At 44.1% G+C, this 19,539-nt stretch overlaps 2 protein-coding genes across 3 annotated transcripts in view; both read right to left on the bottom strand.

Annotated features, from left to right (window-relative positions):
• LOC120320320 (UDP-GlcNAc:betaGal beta-1,3-N-acetylglucosaminyltransferase 7-like) overlaps positions 1-15,180 on the bottom strand; it is a 34,880-nt gene extending 19,700 nt beyond the window's left edge. Inside the window, exon 1 of the mRNA XM_039369942.1 lies at positions 15,057-15,180. The gene's annotated coding sequence lies outside the window, so the exon portion shown is untranslated. The remainder of the gene's footprint in view (positions 1-15,056) is intronic.
• Positions 15,181-17,311: 2,131 nt separating this feature from the next.
• LOC120320314 (lisH domain-containing protein ARMC9-like) overlaps positions 17,312-19,539 on the bottom strand; it is a 139,974-nt gene continuing 137,746 nt past the window's right edge. Inside the window, exon 26 of one of the 2 annotated variants that reach the window (XM_039369925.1) lies at positions 17,312-18,191. In XM_039369925.1, coding sequence (XP_039225859.1) covers positions 17,956-18,191 — 236 coding nt within the window. In that variant the 3' untranslated portion in view covers positions 17,312-17,955. The remainder of the gene's footprint in view (positions 18,192-19,539) is intronic. The other variant, XM_039369926.1, reaches the window with a different exon arrangement.

A 19,539-nucleotide genomic window follows, 5' to 3' on the forward strand; every position in this document is an offset into this window, starting at 1 on the left:
AGGACTAGGGGGGGAACATGATAGCAGTCTTCCAGTATCTCAGGGGCTGCCCCAAAGAAGAGGGAGTCAAGCTCTTCTCCAAAGTGCCTGAAGGAAAAGACAAGAAGCAACGGATGGAAACTCATCAAGGTGAGAAGCAACCTAGAACTAAGGAGAAACTTCCTGACAGTGAGAACAATTAACCAGTGGAACAACCTGCCTCCAGAAGCGGTGAATGCTCCAATACTGGAGGTTTTTAAGAAGAGACTGGACAGCCATTTGTCCAAAATGGTATAGGGTTTCCTGCCTGAGCAGGGGGTTGGACTAGATGACCTCCAAGGTCCCTTCCAACTTCATTATTATTATTATTAAGTTGGACCCCCAGATTATTCTTCTGTCAATCCAAATTTTAATCATGTGACCAGGGGGATGCGGCAATGTCACAAGTGTGAATGCTGGTCGCAAGTTAATTTGTTCAGTGCCGTTGTAACTTCAAACGGTTGCAAGTCAAGGACTACTATTGGTGCTGCAAGAAGGGATGAATTCAGAAAAGATGCTTTAGAGGGGTTTTGTAGATGCAAAGCACCTTTGTAGGTGCCTCTTAAATTTGTGTTTCTGTGTGTGTGTGTGTTTGTGTGTTATGTAAGACAATGACTCATAATTTGTGACCTTTTTTTTCGCAAGAGCAGGTATGAAGTTACGGCAGGAAAACAAAAACCGGGTCAAAACTTGGCAATCCCCGAGGTTTCTCTTTCTTCCCAAAGGTATCAAATTTGTCTTAAGGGCTAGAAACTTGCATTTCAAGTAAGGGACACAAAGGAATGCTGTTGTGCACTGCCAAGCTGTAGGTGCGCAAGGAAGTAGCCCAGACTTTTCCGCTGTGACTTCTCTGAGGGCCACGATTCTGCAAACATCCCATCGATACCAAAACTTTTTTTTTTTTAAAGGTTGATTTTTATGCTCTGTAGAACAAACCGTAAAGTAAATATAACTGGCACTGATTTTAACTACGATAAACGGAACCATGAATAGATCGGAGGAAATCACCCCTGTGTGGAGCCATACGAAACCTCAGAGGAATTGTGCAAAAAAAAAAAACTAGCCTCCAGATGTTAAAAATGGCACGGTTTTTAAAACGACGTTGCTTGACAGATGTCTTCTTGCTTTGGTGACAGTTGGTGTCTTGTCGCCATAGTTTAAATGTCAACAAGCATTTTTTATCCTTTGCTGGCAGCCCCCATCTTGTTCTCCCAGGGGTGTGTGCAAGCCATGTTTTTTTTAAAAAAAACTCCAAATGACCCTGAACAGACCATGGCTTGTTTTTTAAGCATGTCACACTATCAGCCTAAGCCAGAAAATCTCCAGATTTTCTGGCTATTGCTTTTCCAGAAAAAGTTCTAAAATTTTGCACATTAGCGTCTTCAACTCACAACCAATTGTATACAGCTAGTCCTCGACTTACGACCAAATTCGGCCCTAAATTTTGGTTGCTAAGTGAGGCAAGTAGGTTTTGCCCTGTTTTACGACCTGTCTTGCCACAGTCCTTAAGCGAATCGCTGAAGTTTTTAAGTTAGTAACACAGTAGTTAAGTGAATTTGACTTTTCCCCATTGACTTTGCATGTCTGAAGAAAATCCCTCCGTTTCTTTGGTTTAACTGTAGCAATTTCCTCCCAAATAATTGGTTTTTAGAAAGGATAAAAGGCTCAATAGAAATAGGAATATAAAACCAATGTATTGTTGAGTATTTTAAATATTAGACAATTTAAATATTAAACCAAGATCTTTCCAATCAGTTCATGTTGACCTTCCATCCTCGTATTTTTACTAACATTTTAGTTTTCTCTTTATTAAATTTAAATCAGCTAACAAACCAAACATTTTTCAACTTTTTTCATTAATATATCTATTCCGTCAAAGGGGATTTTCAGCTATTAAAACCAAATAATCTGGAAATGCCCTTAATTTATAAAGCTCTTCCTTCTCCTTCACCTACATTATTCTCTCGTCTTATCTTTTATCTCTGTTGAGAACACCAACACCAAAATAAACAACGCAACCGAATATTAAAGCAGAATAACAGAAGGAAATAACAGAATAATACAGCTGGAAGAGATCCTTGGAGGTCTTCTAGTCCAACCCCCTGCTCAAGTAGGAGACCCTAGACCAGGTGTGTTAAAACTGCCGGCCCACGGGCCAGATGCATCATAGCGAAACCAAGCCCACCCCGTTGCCACCAATGGCAAAAAAGTCATGATACGTCGCAACACGTCACATGATGTTGTGAGTTTGACACCCCTGCCCGAGACCATTTCAGACAAATGGCTGTCCAGTCTCTTCTTAAAAACTCCAGTGATGGAGCACCCACCATTTCTTGGAGGCAAGTAGTTCCACTGATTCGTTGACCTCACTGTTAGGAAATTTATAACATGTGAAGGTAATAATTTAACAGCTAACCAGCTTGTATAATGTGAGATGTAGGATCTAATGATGCAAATGACTCCGCAGGGTCTGTATCTCTTTAAGAGCCTCTGTATAAAGGAAAGGCTCTGCTGATGTCGTTTCTCTTTCTTCCGTTTCCTGGTGTAATTGTGGTTTGTTGGATCCTGCTGTATTAGCACGTGTATGTATATTGTTCCTGGTGTATGATATTGTAGAAGTTGTAATATAAACCACCATTTAATACAGACCACTGTGTACTGTGTTTACTCCTGGCTTATCTCAGCGCTGTCAAAGCAATAATATCCTTTGACAAGCGCAATGAGACTGCACGCTCTGACCCAACGGCACTGAAAAAGGTGACTTCAGACCGTTTTTCACACTTAACGACTGTTGTCCCCGTGGCCACGTGATCAAAATTCAGACACTCGGCAACTGACTCATATTTATGACGGTCGCAGTGTCCCGGAGTCACGTGATCCCTTTCTGCGACCTTCTGACCAGCAAAGTCACTGGGGGAAGCCGGATTCACTTAACAACCGCATTCGTAACTTAAAAACCGCAGTGATTTGCTTAACGACCGTGGCAAGCAAGGTCGTAAAATGGGACAAAACTCAATAATTATCTCCCTTAGCAATAGAAATATCGGGGGTCAAATGTAGTCAGTCGTAAGTCGAGGACCCTCTGTACAGGCAAAAAAAAAGAGCTTCATACTTTTAATAGATTGAATTGGGATGTAGTTTTCTTCACTCTTAATTTAAGTTTTAATGTGTTTACTTTTAGAGCTTTAGCTATGGTTTTTATATGTTGCTTTAGCCTTTGTTTGAGAGCCACCCAGATTTGGCTAGAAGATTACCGGCTATATAAACATTTTAAATAGATGAATACATAATAATAGGCCTTGTTTTTTCTATAGGTTTTCAATTTACCGGCCGACTGCAAAAATGATCAAGAATCCACCTATTTATTGTGTGGTGTTCCTTGGCATCGGTCAATATTGGCTCTTGCAAAGTAATTGCATTTGGCTTTTAACTAATATTTGCACTTTTTACCTCAGGCAAAGCGAATATCTTGAAGCATCTGAAGTTGTCACCCTATTTTTCCATCTTGGGGAGGAAGTTCCCACGTGATCCCTATCTTTTAAAAATGCAGAACGCAATCAAGCGTACTAAAACAGTCACTTAACTTTATTGATTAGAGACTATTTTAAAAATACCCAGGAACCACTTTAATTGCTTCCTCAGCCAAAAATGCAAACTCACACCAGGATACGAATCCTTCCAAGGTTAGCTGTGTTACACCGTGACATATACGTCTTTCGTGCGGAATTAAATTCTGCGTCTTAGATTTCGTTGCAACGTTTTCAAGTTTATTATCAGGGTTTTTTTGTTTGTTTTTTTGGAGATCAGGGTTTGCTTAGAGATAGACCTAAAGCATGTTTAATAGATTTTTTTTTCGGTGTTTTTTTTTTGTTTGTTTTTTGGGAGATCAGGGTTTGCTTAGAGATAGACCTAAAGCACGTTTAATAGATTTTTTTTTTTTTTTTTGGTTATCTAATTCAGACTTGGCACGGTTTCTTGGATCCATGCGCTTCTGTAAAAGTCAATACTGACTTGATGGCGCACCATCAATCAATGCGTAAGGACACAGAGAACAATGCTTTTTCCATTTTAGCTGACAGGTCTCAAAAATTATTGACGATCGCAATCTTACTTAGGCTCACTCAGAGATTAACACCACAGGCTCAGCCTGTATAAGTCTTTTGTCCTCCAGCAGTGCTTTCTTTAACTTGATTTATTTAATGAAATATAATCAGTGGGGTTGGTGAAATGGACCAAGATTACGCCCTGCAAGGCACAAGAACTGGATTCCCACAGCACAGTTGAGAGTTTAGGAAAAAAAATTCAGAGAAGCGCAACTAAGATGATCCAAGGCCTGGAGGCTAAAACACACGAAGAACGGCTGTGGGACTTGGGTTTGGCCAGTCTAAAGAAAGGAAGAAATAGGGGAGACATGATAGCAGTGTTCCAGTATCTGAGGGGCTGCCACAAGGCAGGGGGAGGGGCAGGTTGTTCTCCAAAGCACCAGAGGGAAGGACGAGAAACAATGATTAGAAACTGATCAAGGAGAGAAGCAACCTGGAATTAAGGAGAAACTTCCTAACAGTGACGACAATTAACCAGTGGAACAGCTTGCCACCAGAAATCGTGGGCGTCCCATCACTGGAGATCTTTAAGAAAAGACTAGACAATCACCTGTCTGAGATGGTGTAGGTTCTCCTGCTTGAGCAGGGGGCTGGACTAGAAGACCTCCAAGGTCCCTTCCAGCTCTATTCTATTCTAAGCACTACACATACCTCAAGACAGGCAATTCTTGACGCGTGACCACAGTTGATTTCTTTTTTTTCACATTTCTTTTACTAAGTGAGACATTTATTAAGTGAGTTTCGTCTCCGTTCGTGCCACAGTTGTTACGTCAATCCCTGCAGTTAAGTTAGTAACCTGTTTGTAAGTGAATCGGGTCTCCTCATTGGCTTTGCTTGCCGGAGGGTCGCAAAAGGGGGTCACGTGACCCGGGGAAGCTGCGACAGTCATAAATATGAGTCGGTTGCCGAGCATCCAAATTTGGATCACGTGACCGCGGAGATGCTGCAACGGTCAAGTGTGAAAAAGCATCAAAAGTCACTTTTTCCCCCAGTGCCATTGTAACTTTGAACGGTCGCTAAATGAACTGTTGTAAATTGAGGACTACCCATGCAGCTTTTTTTAATCCCCCAGTAACTCCTGTGTTAATCCTTGTGGGTCAGCCTGGGACGCTCCTGCTGTTCCCCTGTTCACAGCCTTTGAATTTTCACCTGGTCTATTTTGATGTGTAACCTGTTTATAATCCAGTTTTTCAGCTATTTCTACGGTTTTATTCTCCTCTGGTAAACCGCCCAGTGTGACTTAAGAGAGATGGGCAGTGTAGAAAAGTAATAAATAGTTTTATCAGAACTGCAAATATCCAGGTAAACACTAGAGGGCAGCAAAAAAGGTTTTTTTGCATTGTCTTTCTGCCACCTACTGGTCATCCTTAGTTTTGCAGGCAGATCTGGGTAACCATATAAGAGGAGAGCAAGCCACGGAAAAGACCTTGTGTCCGTGCGTAATAGTAAACCAGGATCGGACGAGCCAGGATGACCGAGTTTGCTCATAAGCCAAGCCCTAATTCCATTGGCTTGATCTGGGGTGGAGTGATTCCACAATGCTGAACAAAGAATATTCCACGCTGTGAGTTAGCTACAGATTTATTTCATGACAAATACTTTTATGGCACTTCCATCTGATTTCCGGGAAGGGTCCTATATGGTCAACAATATGTGCAATGACTAAAAATAATAATAATAATAATTACTTCAACTTAATATGTAATAAAAATCCTGGCTGGTGGGCAGACTCCATCCCGAAAAGCAGTCTTAGAATCAAAGTTGGATGGGGGCTCGGAAGGCCATCAATCCCAACCCCGTTGCACACTGTAGGAGTCACAGTATCAGGGTGGTCCAACCTCCGCAGCTTTAAGACTTGTGGACTCGCTTGGCTGGGAAATTCTGGAAGTCTACAAGTCTTAAAGTTACCAAGTTTGGACACCCCTGGACCAAACCATTTTCCATAACAGAATAACAGAGTTGGAAGGGACCTTGGAGGTCTTCTAGTCCAACCCCCTCCTCAAATAGGAGACCCCTAGACCATTTCAGACAAGTGGCTGTCCAGTCTCTTTTCAAAAACCTCCAGCGATGGAGCACCCACAACTTCTGGAGGCAAGTTGTTCCACTGGTTAATTGTTCTCACTGTCAGGAAATTTCTCCTCAGTTCCAGGTTGGATCTCCTTCTCACAGGTTTCCACCCATTGCTTGCTCCTTCCTTCCTTCCTTCCTTCCTTCCTTCCTTCCTTCCTTCCTTCCTTCCTTCCTTCCTTCCTTCCTTCCTTCCTTCCTTCCTTCCTTCCTTCTAAAACCATAGGATCACAGGACCTCGGAGGTCATCTAGTCCAACCCCCTGCTCAGGCAGGAGACCCTATACCATTTCAGATAAATGGTTGTCCAGTCTCTTCTTGAGAACCTCCAGCACCCACAACTTCCAGACTTTCAGTGATGGAGCATTCATAACTTCTGGAGGCAAGTAGTTCCACTGGTTAATTGTTCTCATCAGCAGGAAATTCCTCCTTAGTTCCAGGTTGCTTCTCTCCTTGATCAGTTTCCATCCGTTGCTTCTTGTCCTGCCTTCAGGTGCCTTGGAAAATAGCTTGACTCCCTCTTCTTTGGGGCAGCCCCTGAAATACTGGAAGGCTACTATCCTGTCACCCCTCGTCCTTCATTCATTAAACTATCCAGTCTTCAATCCTGAAGATATCCAGATCCCAAGGCTGCTGAATTAGCATGTGTGAACTAGGCCATCACGTGAATCTCTATCATAGAGATACAAGTTCAAGATCCAGTTTTTAACCTGTTTTTTTTTTCCCCTTGACCAGTTGGTGTTTCTGCACGTACTAAGTTACCCCAAACAAACCAAAGTTAAACTCTTCCACATCTTCCTAAATCTTCTAGATTGGGGATCTCCAACCTTGGCAACGTTAAGACTGTGGACTTCAACTCCCAGAATTCCTCAGTGAGCATGAAATACAGCACGAAGAAAAAAGAAGTACAGGTCATCCTCCACATCACAACCTCAATTGAGCCCAAAGTTTCTTTGGCTAAGCGAGGACACTAGTGAAGTGAGTTTTGTCTCATTTTACGACCTTTCTTGCCACCGTTGCTAAGCGAATCATTGCTGTTGTTAAGTTAGCAACACGGCTGTGAAGTGTCTCTGGCTTCCCCGTGGACTTTGCTTGGGGAAGGTCGCAAAAGGGGACACTGCAGCCCTCGTAAATATGAGCCAGTTGCCGAGCGTCTGAATTTTGATCACGTGACCATGCGGATGCTGGTCGTAAGAGTGAAAAACAATCATAATTCTCTTTTTTTCAGTCTCATTGCGACCGTGCCGGTCGTACGTGTGAAAAGTTGGTCCTATTTCCCTTTTTTTCAGAGCCACTGTAAGTTCCAACGGTCGTTAAATGGAACGGTTGCAAGTCGAGGACTGCCTGTATCCCCCTTTTGCTTTATCATAATAGCAGAGCAAGGATTTCACGCCCTTGTCAAGGGTACACGCCCTTGTCCAGCAGAAATGCTGTCCTTGCAATATTGAATTTTTAATATTAATCCCATCTTGCAGCTTCAGGAGAACCTTGGCCAGCAACCGAAGCAGTACAGTAAATTAAATTTTTAATCTATTGTGGGAAGCAATTGATAGGGGTTGTCTGCGACGAATCACTTTCGTAGGGCTGGAAACGAAAAGTACGTTTAGGAGAAGAGCCAGTGCAATGCCAGCGGGGAAGTGGGCATCCGTAAAGGTCCTCGACTTACAACCCATTCATTTAGTGACCGTCGGAAGTTTTTTTCCCTAAATTTGTTTTTATTCATTTGGTAGTTCTTAACCACCCGTCTTCCTGTTATGACAGCACTGAAAAAAAGGAACTTAGGACTTGTCCTCAAACATACGACCTTTGCAGCATTCCCACTTTGGTCACGTGATCAAAATTCAGACGCTTGGCAACTGGCATGAACCTATGTCGGACGCAGTGTCTTGGGGTCAGGTGACCCTCATCTGTAAACTTCCCAAGCAGCTTCTGACAAGCAACTCCATGGGGGATTCACTTAACAACCACATGATTCACTTAAGAAAAGCTGACATAGTCCTAGGCATAGAATCTAGAAGAGAATCAAGATCACGTGAATTATTAGTACCGTTTTACAAGGCCTTGGTAAGGCCACACTTGGAATACGGCACCCAGTTTTGGTCACCACGATGTAAAAAAAGATGTTGAGACTCTGGAAAGAGTACAGAGAAGAGCAACAAAGATGATTAGGGGACTGGATGCTAAAGCATATAAGGACTGGTTGCTAGAATTGGGTATGTCTAGTTTAACGAAGAGAAGGACAAGGGGGGACATGATAGCAGTATTCCAATACCTCAGGGGCTGCCCCAAAGAAGAGGAAATCAAGCTATCTTCCAAAGCGCCTAAAGGCAGGACAAGAAGCAACAGATGGAAACTCATCAAAGAGAGAAGAAACCTACAACTAAGGAGAAATTTCCTGACAGGTAGGACAATTAACCAGTGGAACTCCTTGCCTCCAGAAGCTGTGAATGCTCCAACACTGGAAGTTTTAAAGAACAGGCTGGATAGTCACTTGTCTGGATGGTAGAGGGCAGGGATAGACAACCTTGGCTCTTTTATGACTCATGGACTTCAACTCCCAGAATTCCTGAGCCAGCATGGGGGAACTATGGCCCCTTCATGACTCGTGGACTTCAATTCCCAGAATTCCTGAGCCAGCATGGGGGAACTATGGCCCCTTCATAACTTGTGGACTTCAATTCCCAGAATTCCTCAGCCAGCATGGGGGAACTATGGCCCCTTCATGACTCGTGGACTTCAACTCCCAGAATTCCTGAGCCAGCATGGCTCAGCTTGGCAACCTCTCCCTTTCCCCTCAGCATGGCTGGCTCAGGAATTCTGGGAGTTGAAGTCCAGAAGTCAAAAAAGAGCCCAGGTTGCCTACCCCTGGTACAGGGCCTCCTGTCCGAGCAAGGGGTTGGACTAGAAGACCTCCAAGGTCCCTTCCATCTCTGTTCTTCCGTTGTTGTTGTTGTTACAACACTATAACTATAATTACTCAACAATTGCAGTGATTTATAAAACATTTATTAAAAAAAACACCAATTGCCGCGATTTACTTAACAACGGTGGCAAAAAAAAAGATTGTAAAATGGAGCAAACTCACTTAACGATTGCCCCGCTTAGGAAACAATGGGCTCCATCGTGGCCTCAAATCCCAAACTCCTTTTATTGTGGGAGAAATAGCAAAGGGATTTCCCGCCGTGGCTTTTTGCTTGTACAAATATTGGTCCTTTCCACAGAGATTTTAACCACGGGGAATTAAACCCCCTTTAGTCAAAGCAGAAATCTAACGCGTTTAATCCTGCAAGGAATGCGAGGAGAGGCAGCTATCTTACCTGCTGCAGATTCCATCTCTGGCATCTCCTGCTTGTTGAGAACATTCTTTTTTTTTTTTAGCAACACCGTCAAGTCTGAAGCAGCCTGGAGTTATTGCCCAGCTGAGTTTGGAAACAGGTTGAACTGCTAGGTTTATTCCCTGGCAAGGCCTATTGGGCCTTTAATAGCAACCCCGCAGGTAGAAATACAATGGTAGATGGTCTCATGCTGGAGCAGGGTGTGAGACTATTCTCCAAAGCGCCTGAAGGCAGGACAAGGAGCAATGGGTGGAAACTCACCAAGGAGAGAAGCAACCTGGAACTAAGGAGAAACTTCCTGACCGTGAGAACAATTAACCAGTGGAACAACCTGCCTGCAGAAGGTGTGGGTGCTCCATCACTGGAGGTTTTTAAGAAGAAAGTGGACATAAACTTGACAAATCCTGAGATACTCCATCTAGAGGGATGGGATTTACTTTTTGGGTGGCATGCCTATTTAATATTTAATAAAAAAAATGGATTGGGTCTTTAAAGCTCATATTCTAAGAATTTCTTTACTTAGGACCTGGAGAAAATATTATAAAAGTGATTTTAAAGTACCATTATGGGCTATACCTTGGCATGCGATAGAAGGAATAAAAAGAGGTGCTAAAATGGATATGGTGTCTTATAGACAGCTACTTAGATGGGATGGACAAAACTGGCAGTTAAAATCACGGGAAGAGTTAGCACAAGAAAATATTATTTACTCTTGGTTCCAATATAGGCAACTAGTAGATAGATGGAAGGTGGATTGTAAGGTGGGTTTTCTTAGAGAAGATGAAAATTTTATTAAGCAAGTGAAGGATCAAAGACAAACCCACATTAAGAGAATTTATGGGGTTTTAGTTGAATTGGACTCAGAAATGGAACTAATTAAAGATTGTATGATCAGATGGGCGCAGAACTTTGGTGAGCCAGTTCCATTGGATACCTGGGAAACCATCTGGGTGAGAAATGTCAAATTTACACAAGCACAGAACTTAAGGGAGAATTTTTATAAAATGTTTTATAGATGGCACCTTGATCCACAAAAAATGTCTCTTATGTACCCTGACTTACAACCTAAATGTTGGAGATGTGGTTGTATGGATGCTACTTATTACCATATCTGGTGGTCGTGCAGAGAGATAAAAGCATTTTGGATTAAGATATGGTGGAATATTCAGAGAATTTTTAGAAGGAGGGTAAAGTTTACTCCGCAATTATTTTTGTTGGGTATAGTTACTGATTGTGATACAAAGGAGGTTATATTGATGTTAAATTTGATTACAGCCGCGAGGCTGTTAGTAGGACAATATTTGAAGAAGGAATCTTTGCCTACATTGCAGGAATGGTTTCTTAAAGTGTCTTATTTGGCGGAAATGGCAAAGATTTCGGCTTTTTTAAAGGAACAAACGCAAGAGAAATTTCTTGCTGTTTGGGATAAATGGATAAAATTTATACAATTTAAACTGGATATAAAAAAATATTATATAGCTTTTTCATAATCTTTATTTTTATATATATATACATATATATCTCAATGTTATATTTTCTTCTTTTTTATAAATATAATTTTTTAATTGTTTTTTTAATTAAGCCTATATTCTGCTCTGGGAAGCTCAGGGGGGGGAAGGGGGGGTGTTTGGGGACGGGTTGGGGAAGGGGGGTTTTGTTGTGTAATGTTTAGTTTTTTCTTTCTATATGTTGTTTTTTGTTCTTGTATTGTTTTGTTCTTTTTGTAAAACTTATAAAACTTTTTAATAAAAAAAAAAAAGAAGAAGAAAGTGGACAGCCATTTGTCCGAAATGGTATAGGGTTTCTTGCCTGAGCAGGGGGTTGGACTAGATGACCTCCAAGGTCCCTTCCAATTCTGTTACACTATTGCCGATCTCCTGGATGAAGGCAGCCTTTATTCCTTAAAAACCCAAAGAGTTTTGCAGCCAGTGGCAGAGATAATTTTATTTTACGCTTTGGAGAAGAAGAAAAAAAATGTGTGTGTGTGGGGGGGGGGTTTCAGGCCTTTGTGTGCGCTTGATGCTATCTTTCCCTGCGCCCTGTTAATGGTTGCGGGTAGCAACCGGTGTTACAAGTGAAATGCAACATACGTGCTACTGGGAACGGTTGAGTTGGAAAGGAATCTTCCTAATCCGGTTGCTGAAATCCAGCAATGAACCTTTTTTTTTTTCTTCTTCTTATTTGAGAAACAAGAGTCGTTTGCTTTTGTCCTAAGAGAGAGCAGTTGCACTGAGATGGTGCTCAGATTCCAGGCATATCATTGCATGTAAAGTTTGGGGGGTGCTTTAGAGGTCATCTAGTCCAACCCCAGTACAACTTGTTCACCCGTTCTTACCTTCTTTGGAAGTATTTGAGCTCTGTGGCTGGATCTTCACTAATTTTTTTTATTATTGTTGTTATTATTTTGAAATTTAAAAAAATTCAGTGGGGAAAATATTTTTTTTAAATTTCGAAATAAAAATATTCAGTGAATAAAATGTGCCACCTGACTCCTGATTACTGGCTACCATAGACTAAGCCAGCATTCCTCCCCTATTGTGTGAATGCAAATAGTCGTTGCAACAAGAAGTGAGGTCCTTGTCTAGCCTTTGATTTATTCCCTGACTTTATCAGCGACCGCCGAACCAGATGCTCCACGTAGGGAAAATCTGATTTCCTGGAACACTGCTTCTCTTTAAAAAGAATCGCTAGGTTCCTGGGGGGGAGCCCCAATTATTTCTGCATGCGCATTCGTGCGATAAACCGGGTTTGGTGTTTGCTTTAAGTGGGAATTACAACCTGGAGTGTTTGTTTCTGAGCGACGAAGGGCGATAGCAACCGACAGGATGGGCTCGGTTCCCAGGTCTGCGCCTGAATTGGCCAAACACAACTGCTATGTCCACATCCCACACCAAGCCCAAAGGACTAAATCAGAAGGAGGGTTAGTGTGTTGGCCTATTTCATACAAAAGGCTTAATTTTCTTTTATTCTTTTAACCCTTTTTTTTTTAAATTACATGCTAGAAAGCTGGAGATTGTGAGTTCTAATCCTGCCTTAGGTATGAAAGCCAGTTGTCTTACTCTGGGCCAGGGGTAGGCCACCTTGGCTCTTTCATGACTCGTGGACTTCAACTCCCAGAATTCCTCAGCCAGCATGGGGGAACTATGGCCCCCTCATGACTCGTGGACTTCAACTCCCAGAATTCCTCAGCCAGCATGGTTCAGCTTGGAAACCTCTCCCTTTCCCCTCAGCATGGCTGGCTCAGGAATTCTGGGAGTTGAAGTCCACCAGTCATAAAAGAGCCAAGGTGGCCTACCCTTGGATAGGCTCTCCTGCTTGAGCAGGGGGCTGGACTAGAAGACCTCAAAGGTTCCTTCCAGGATAGGATTCTATGAATTCAGGTAATTTATAGGGGAAAATGTGAGTCCCAGAGAAGCACCGTTGGAGTTGAGGAAGAGTCCAGAACAGGGGTAGGCCAGCTTTGCTCTTTTATGACTCATGGACTTCAACTCCCAGAATTCCTGAGCCAGCATGGGAGAACTATGGCCCCCTCATGACTTGCTGACTTCAAATCCCAGAATTCCTGAGCCAGCATGGGGGAACTATGGCCCCTTCATGACTCGTGGACTTCAACTCCCAGAATTCCTGAGCCAGCATGGGAGAACTATGGCCCCCTCATGACTTGCTGACTTCAAATCCCAGAATTCCTGAGCCAGCATGGGGGAACTATGGCCCCTTCATGACTCGTGGACTTCAACTCCCAGAATTCCTGAGCCAGCATGGGAGAACTATGGCCCCCTCATGACTTGCTGACTTCAAATCCCAGAATTCCTGAGCCAGCATGGGGGAACTATGGCCCCTTCATGACTCGTGGACTTCAACTCCCAGAATTCCTCAGCCAGCATGGGAGAACTATGGCCCCCTCATGACTTGCTGACTTCAAATCCCAGAATTCCTGAGCCAGCATGGGGGAACTATGGCCCCTTCATGACTCGTGGACTTCAACTCCCAGAATTCCTCAGCCAGCATAGTTCAGCTTAGAAACCTCTCCCTTTCCTCTCAGCATGGCTGGCTCAGGAATTCTGGGAGTTGAAGTCCACCAGTCATAAAAGAGCCAAGGTGGCCTACCCCTGCTCTGGGCCAATCAACAGGAGACGGGGAGTTCTATTTCTGCCTTAGGCATGAAAGCCAGCTGGGTGACTTTGGGCCAATGACCAGGAGACGGTGAGTTCTAGTTCTGCCTTAAGCATGACAGCTGACTGGTTGACTGGGTCCATTTTTGTCTGTGGGCTGTTTTGCTAGTTTCCCACCTCTGGTGTGAGATCTTTTTCCCTTTGGTTTTGTACCGGAGGGAACCGAACCGAAGCAACCAGCTCAATTGACACCCAGCCAAAATAAGCAAATTAAGAGAGATTGAGATCCAGAAGGAATTTATGGATCGAGAGGCGATAAACCCTACCCTTTACCGTGAAAGCTCAAGGGCTGACGAATAGGAGATCTCCAGCGAGAGATAATCCACCTGCTTTTCAACCCTCAAAAACTGCTGCCAGTGTTTTATTTTTTTTTTACTTTTATTGCTGTGTTGTTGCTGTTTTGAAGGAACCAGACTGTTTCTATGGCTTTCTAAGGCCTCCTTCCCTGCTCTGTTATTTTCATCTTTAGGGAGCCTCTGTGCTGGGATAGGTTGAAAAGGTAAGCAGGTGTTATAAAGGCTTCATTTTGTGGCCTCACCTTGTAGCTTTTGTCTTGGGATCCCATTTGCAGGATCCACAGAACTGCATGGAAGGAGGAGCAGCACTGAAGAATCGGCTTCTGTACCGGTTCAGATACTGGCCTGGAAACGAGGAGACTGGGAGTTCTAGTGCCGCCTTAGGCATGAAAGCTAGCAGGATGATTTTGGGCCAATCACCTGGAGACTGGGAGTTCTAGTCCTACCTAAGGCATGAAAAGCAACTGTGTGACTTTGGGCCAATCACCAGGAGACTGGGAGTTCTAGTCTTTCTCTTAGGCATGAAAAGCAACCATGTGACTTTGGGCCTATCACCAGGTGACGGTGAGTTCTAATCCCACTTCAGGCATGAAAGCTATGCTGGCTGGGGAATTCTGGGAGTTGAAGTCCACCCATCCTAAGGCTGCCAAGGTTGAGAAACATTACATTTGAAAATCCTTTTAAATACAATTTCCCTGCAGAACGCATACCGGAGTGGATTCATCCCGCCTGTTCGGAAGACGATCTTAATTTTTGAAATCGGGAAGAAGAATAGAAAAATCGGAGCACTTGAAAGGCCCCCTTACAGCCTCCCTCAGACCTGCTTACTCCCCTTCGATCTTAGTTAATACGATTTAACGGCGTCTCCCCGGCGATTGTCTGTTGCTCACCGAAAGTAATTGTGCGGCAGAAATGCATCTCCTGCCAACGCTGGGCTGGTGTGTAAAAGCAAGACAACCTTTCTCAACTTGTCCTGCTGCTCTGGAAGCCCTCGGTGGCTTAGGGGAGATTCTCACCCGCATCTCCATTTTTCTGCCTGAATTAATTTCTCGCTCGGCTTTCTTACCTGCTGCGGCAGGAAGACGGTCCTGCCGAGAGCGGAGAGCTATGATGTTCGTCACGTCGCTCCTGGGATGGATAAAAATGAAAGAAACTTGGTCAGAAGGATCAGTTCTACTCAGCTGGGATTATTGTTATTATTATTATTATTGTTGTTGTTGCTGCTGCTGTTATTTCTACACAGTCCAGCTGTTCAGTGAATCTGCTTTGCCCCTTGACGTTGCTTCTCAGGTCGCAAAAAGGGGACTGTGTAACCCCAGGACACCGCGACCGTCATAAATACGAGTCAATAATAATAATAATAATAACAACAACAACAACAACAACTGGAGCACCACTTGAACACCATCATCGGCATTGACAAATTCGCTATTAGTCAATTGCAAGAGGCGGCCTTACTAGGAACTGCTTCCATCCTGCGACGATATCTGTAATACCATCAAACATCCACATCTGCCTATCCCAGGTCCTGGGTAAGGACTCGATAGGTAGACAAAATGCCAAATCCAGTCTGAACATCTGGCTGACTGTGCGATGATTAATAATAATAATAATAATAATAATCCTGGGTAAGGACTCGATAGGTAGACAAAATGCCAAATCCAGTCTGAACATCTGGCTGACTGTGCGATGATCGATAATAATAATGATGATGATGATGATGATGATGGAAAGGGTTTTGGGGGTCATCTAGTCCAACCCCCTGCACAGGCAGAAAAGCCTATACCATCTCAGACAAATGGCCATCCAGTCTCTTCTTAAAAACTTCCAGCCTTGGAGCATTCACCACTTCTGGAGGCAAGTGGTTCCACTGGTTAATTGTTCTCACTGTCAGGAAGTTTCTCCTTAGTTCCAGGTTGCTTCTCTCCTTGATGAGTTTCCATCCGTTACTTCTTGTCCTGCCTTCGCGGGCTTTGGAGAAGAGCTTGACTCCCTCTTCTTTGGGGCAGCCCCTGAGATACTGGAAGAGTGCTATCCTGTCCCCCCTCGTCCTTCTCTTCGTTAAACTGGACATACCCAATTCCTGCAACTGTTCCTTGTACGTTTTAGCCTCCAGTCCCCTGATCCTCTTTGTTGCTCTTCTCTGCACTCTTTCCAGAGTCTCAACATGTTCATTCATCCCTCCTCACATCTGGAGCACCCATTGCTGGTCTCGCACCCACCCCCCTTTCCCCAGCATGGCCTCGGCGTCTGCTTCAACATCTGCTTCAACATCTGGCTGGAGGTATGAAGGAGCACAGAGCATCCATTCAAGCAGCCCAGCTCTGAACAAGGAAGGAAGACAAATACACACACACACACACACACACACACACACACACACACACACACTCTTGGGGTCTGGGAATGCCCCTCCTATGTGCCACCCCCTTGGATGCAAGGCAACCTCTGAAAGCTGGGGGGGGGGGATGGGAGGTTGCATTCTGGGCAAGCCGTGAGGTTGTAATGCGCAGGTCGTCCCCGACTTATAGCTGTCCATTTAGTGACCGTTCGGAGTTACATCGATGCTGAAAAAAGGGACACTTAACACTTAGGACCGTGGCAGCTTCACTGCGGTCACGCAATCTAAATTCAGAGGCTTGGCAACTGGCTTGCACTTGCGACAGTTGCACAGCGTTCCCCCCCTCCACCCGGGGTCACGCGATGACCTCTTGCGACTTTCTGACGAGGGAAAGTCAATGGGGAAGCCAGATTCTCTTCATTACTGCATTGCTAATCTAACTGCAGTGATTCACTTAAAACGACTATGGCAAGAACGGTTGTAAAGTGGGACAAAATTCACTCAACCACGGACTGACTTAGCAACGGACATTTTAGGCTCAGTTGTGGTCGTATGTAGAGGACTACCTGTAGAACGAGTCAGACAAGCTATTTCTACTTAAAAGGGCCCCCCATTTTTTCTTTCCCGCCCCCTCCTCCTCCTCCTCCTCCTCCTCTTCCCCCCTCCTGCATACGCCACTCCCTTCTAGCACTGATGATGTTACCTAGTTTGGTCACAAAAGGTCTGCACCAAGCTCAGGGAGCACCAAGGGCCCCACAGTCCCCCCCCTCCTCCTCCTCCTCCCTCCCTCCTGCATACGCCACTCCCTTCTAGCACTGATGATGTTACCTAGTTTGGTCACGAAAGGTCTGCACCAAGCTTAGACAGCATCAAGCATCATCCTCCTCCTCCTCCCAGCACTGAGGACCCCACAGTCATCCTCCTCCACTTCCTCCTCCCTCCACAATCTCCAGTCTTTCATTTTTCTCAATAACCCTAAAAAGTAGATTGAGGGATTTGGGGCCCAAATCCACAGGCCAGGTCCGCACCTTCCCCTTCATTCATCCGTTTAAGAGTGCCATCTCCAGAAAATATCCCGCAAGGAGATTTTCCTGCAGGCTTCATTTAATCGGACAGGAGCTAAACCTTCCAAGGAGAGCAGATGGAAACCCCCTTTGCCATCCTTGGAAGATTTGCAAAGTTCAAGCGGGAAAAAAAAAAAAAAAACAGTGGAAAAACCGTTCGCTGCCAGCCGACAGGGGCCAGCTCAGCTTCTCATCCTGGAAGGGGTTGGGTTCCAGATGACTTCAGAGCCGCAAAGAGGACACAATTAAAAAAAAATTAATGATTTTCAGAACTAGGAAGAAAAGCTGCAGCTTTGTCACCGCAGCTTCTTGCAGCTCCCATTTCAAGCCGAAATATATCTCCCTCGCCCGCAAAAAAAAAAAAAAAACTGGAAAAAGGGGAAAGCGATGAGATATTTAAGGAGACGGTTTAAAAGCGGAGCTGTCGGTTTTAGAGAATCTGCACGGAGAGGTTGCAAAGAAGAATAGAACAAGGACAGGGCATATATTAAAAAAACAAACCTCTTCTGTCAACTGGACATTTCCCAAAAGCCTGTTTCCTTCTTCCAGGACCAAGAAAATTAAACAATCTGAACTTCGGATAACAAATAACAGACACGGCAACAGGCGTGTGTATATATATATATTTTTCCCCTGCTAGTTTGCAACGGGAGGCCAAAGGCTGGCAACGGATACAGCCTGAGCAAAGAATTTTTGCACCTTCCGAAGGCCGGGAGAAGGTCAAGTCGTGCAGCAAACGCACAGCCGAAATACATTGTCGTTTTCAGGACTTGCACAAATAAGGTGTTATAATGTTCTGAAAAATAAGAAAGAAAAAAAAATTGCCCAACAATGTTACACTGAGCTTTTGGGGGGGGGGGGAATGAAAAAGAGTTCTACTACTGATGCTGAGCACTGATGATGTTCCCTAGTTGGGTGATGAAATATCTGCAAGAAAACCACCAAGCTCAGAGAGCACCAAGGACCCCTCAGTTGTTGTTGTTGTTCTTCTTCTTGTTGTTGTTGTTCTTCTTCTTCTCCTCCTCCTCCTCCTTTTCTTCTTCTCCTCCTCCTCCTCTCCCTTGTAGTACTGATGATGTTGCCTAGTTGGATCATGAAACGTCTTCTTCTTCTTCTTCTTCTTCTTCTTCTTCTTCTTCTTCTTCTTCTTCTTCTTCTTCTTCTTCTTCTTCTTCTTCGTCTTCTTCTTCTTCTTCTTCTTCTTCTTCTTCTTCTTCTTCTTCTTCTTCTTCTTCTTCTTCTTCTTCTTCTCCTCCTCCTCCTCCTCCTCCTCCTCCTCCTCCTCCTCTCCCTTGTAGTACTGATGATGTTGCCTAGTTGGGTCATGAAATGTCTGCAAGAAAACCACCCAGCTCAGAGAGCACCAAGGACCCCACAGTTGTGGTCTTCCTCCTCCTCCTCCTCTCCCTTGTAGTACTGATGATGTTGCCTAGTTGGGTCATGAAACGTCTGCCAATAACCACCCAGCTCAGAGACCACCCAGGACCCGACAGTTCAACCCTGCGCTACAAAAAGCTTCTCTACATTGGTCAGTACTAACTTGGGTTATTGATTTTGTGACGTCCCCTGCTGTTTGAACCTAACAATTTGGATCAAGTTGACTGTTCTATGTTTTTGTTCCGTGCCAGCCCAGAAAGTCACTTAATTCACTAACCAGATTAAAAGAACACAGCCAATCTTATTTGCATCCCTAATTTTTCTCCATGGGCTGTTAACTTCCAGAGCTCCCCCCTCCCCCCCATAAAAGCTAAACCTTCCTTTGACTCCAACATGCCTTCGGGACGTGGCTGTCATGTATAATTCATTCATTTGACAATTGCCCAGAAAATTTATTCACCCTTGCTTTCTTCCAAGGATGTGTTTTCAATTTCTCCTGAGATTTTCTGGTCGTCTCCCAGTTCTGCTCTGCTTAGTTTTCTGAGATCAAACAAGGTCATCTTGCTGGGGCCATCTGTGACAATTTATTTTCTGAAATTTCCACCTTTAAAAAAAAAACAAGCCGGAGGACTTGAAATGACTGTTCAAGAACCAGCATGCAGCATCCATGAAATATGCAGAAAAGCCAACTGGGAAGAATGTTTATAGAATATAGAATAACAATGTTGGAAGGGGTCTTGGAGGTCTTCTAGTCCAACCCCACGCTC

This window comes from Crotalus tigris, unplaced genomic scaffold (genome assembly GCF_016545835.1).
Source record: "Crotalus tigris isolate CLP2741 ecotype Arizona unplaced genomic scaffold, ASM1654583v1 scf7180000021321.634910, whole genome shotgun sequence".
Classification (NCBI taxonomy): domain Eukaryota; kingdom Metazoa; phylum Chordata; class Lepidosauria; order Squamata; family Viperidae; genus Crotalus; species Crotalus tigris.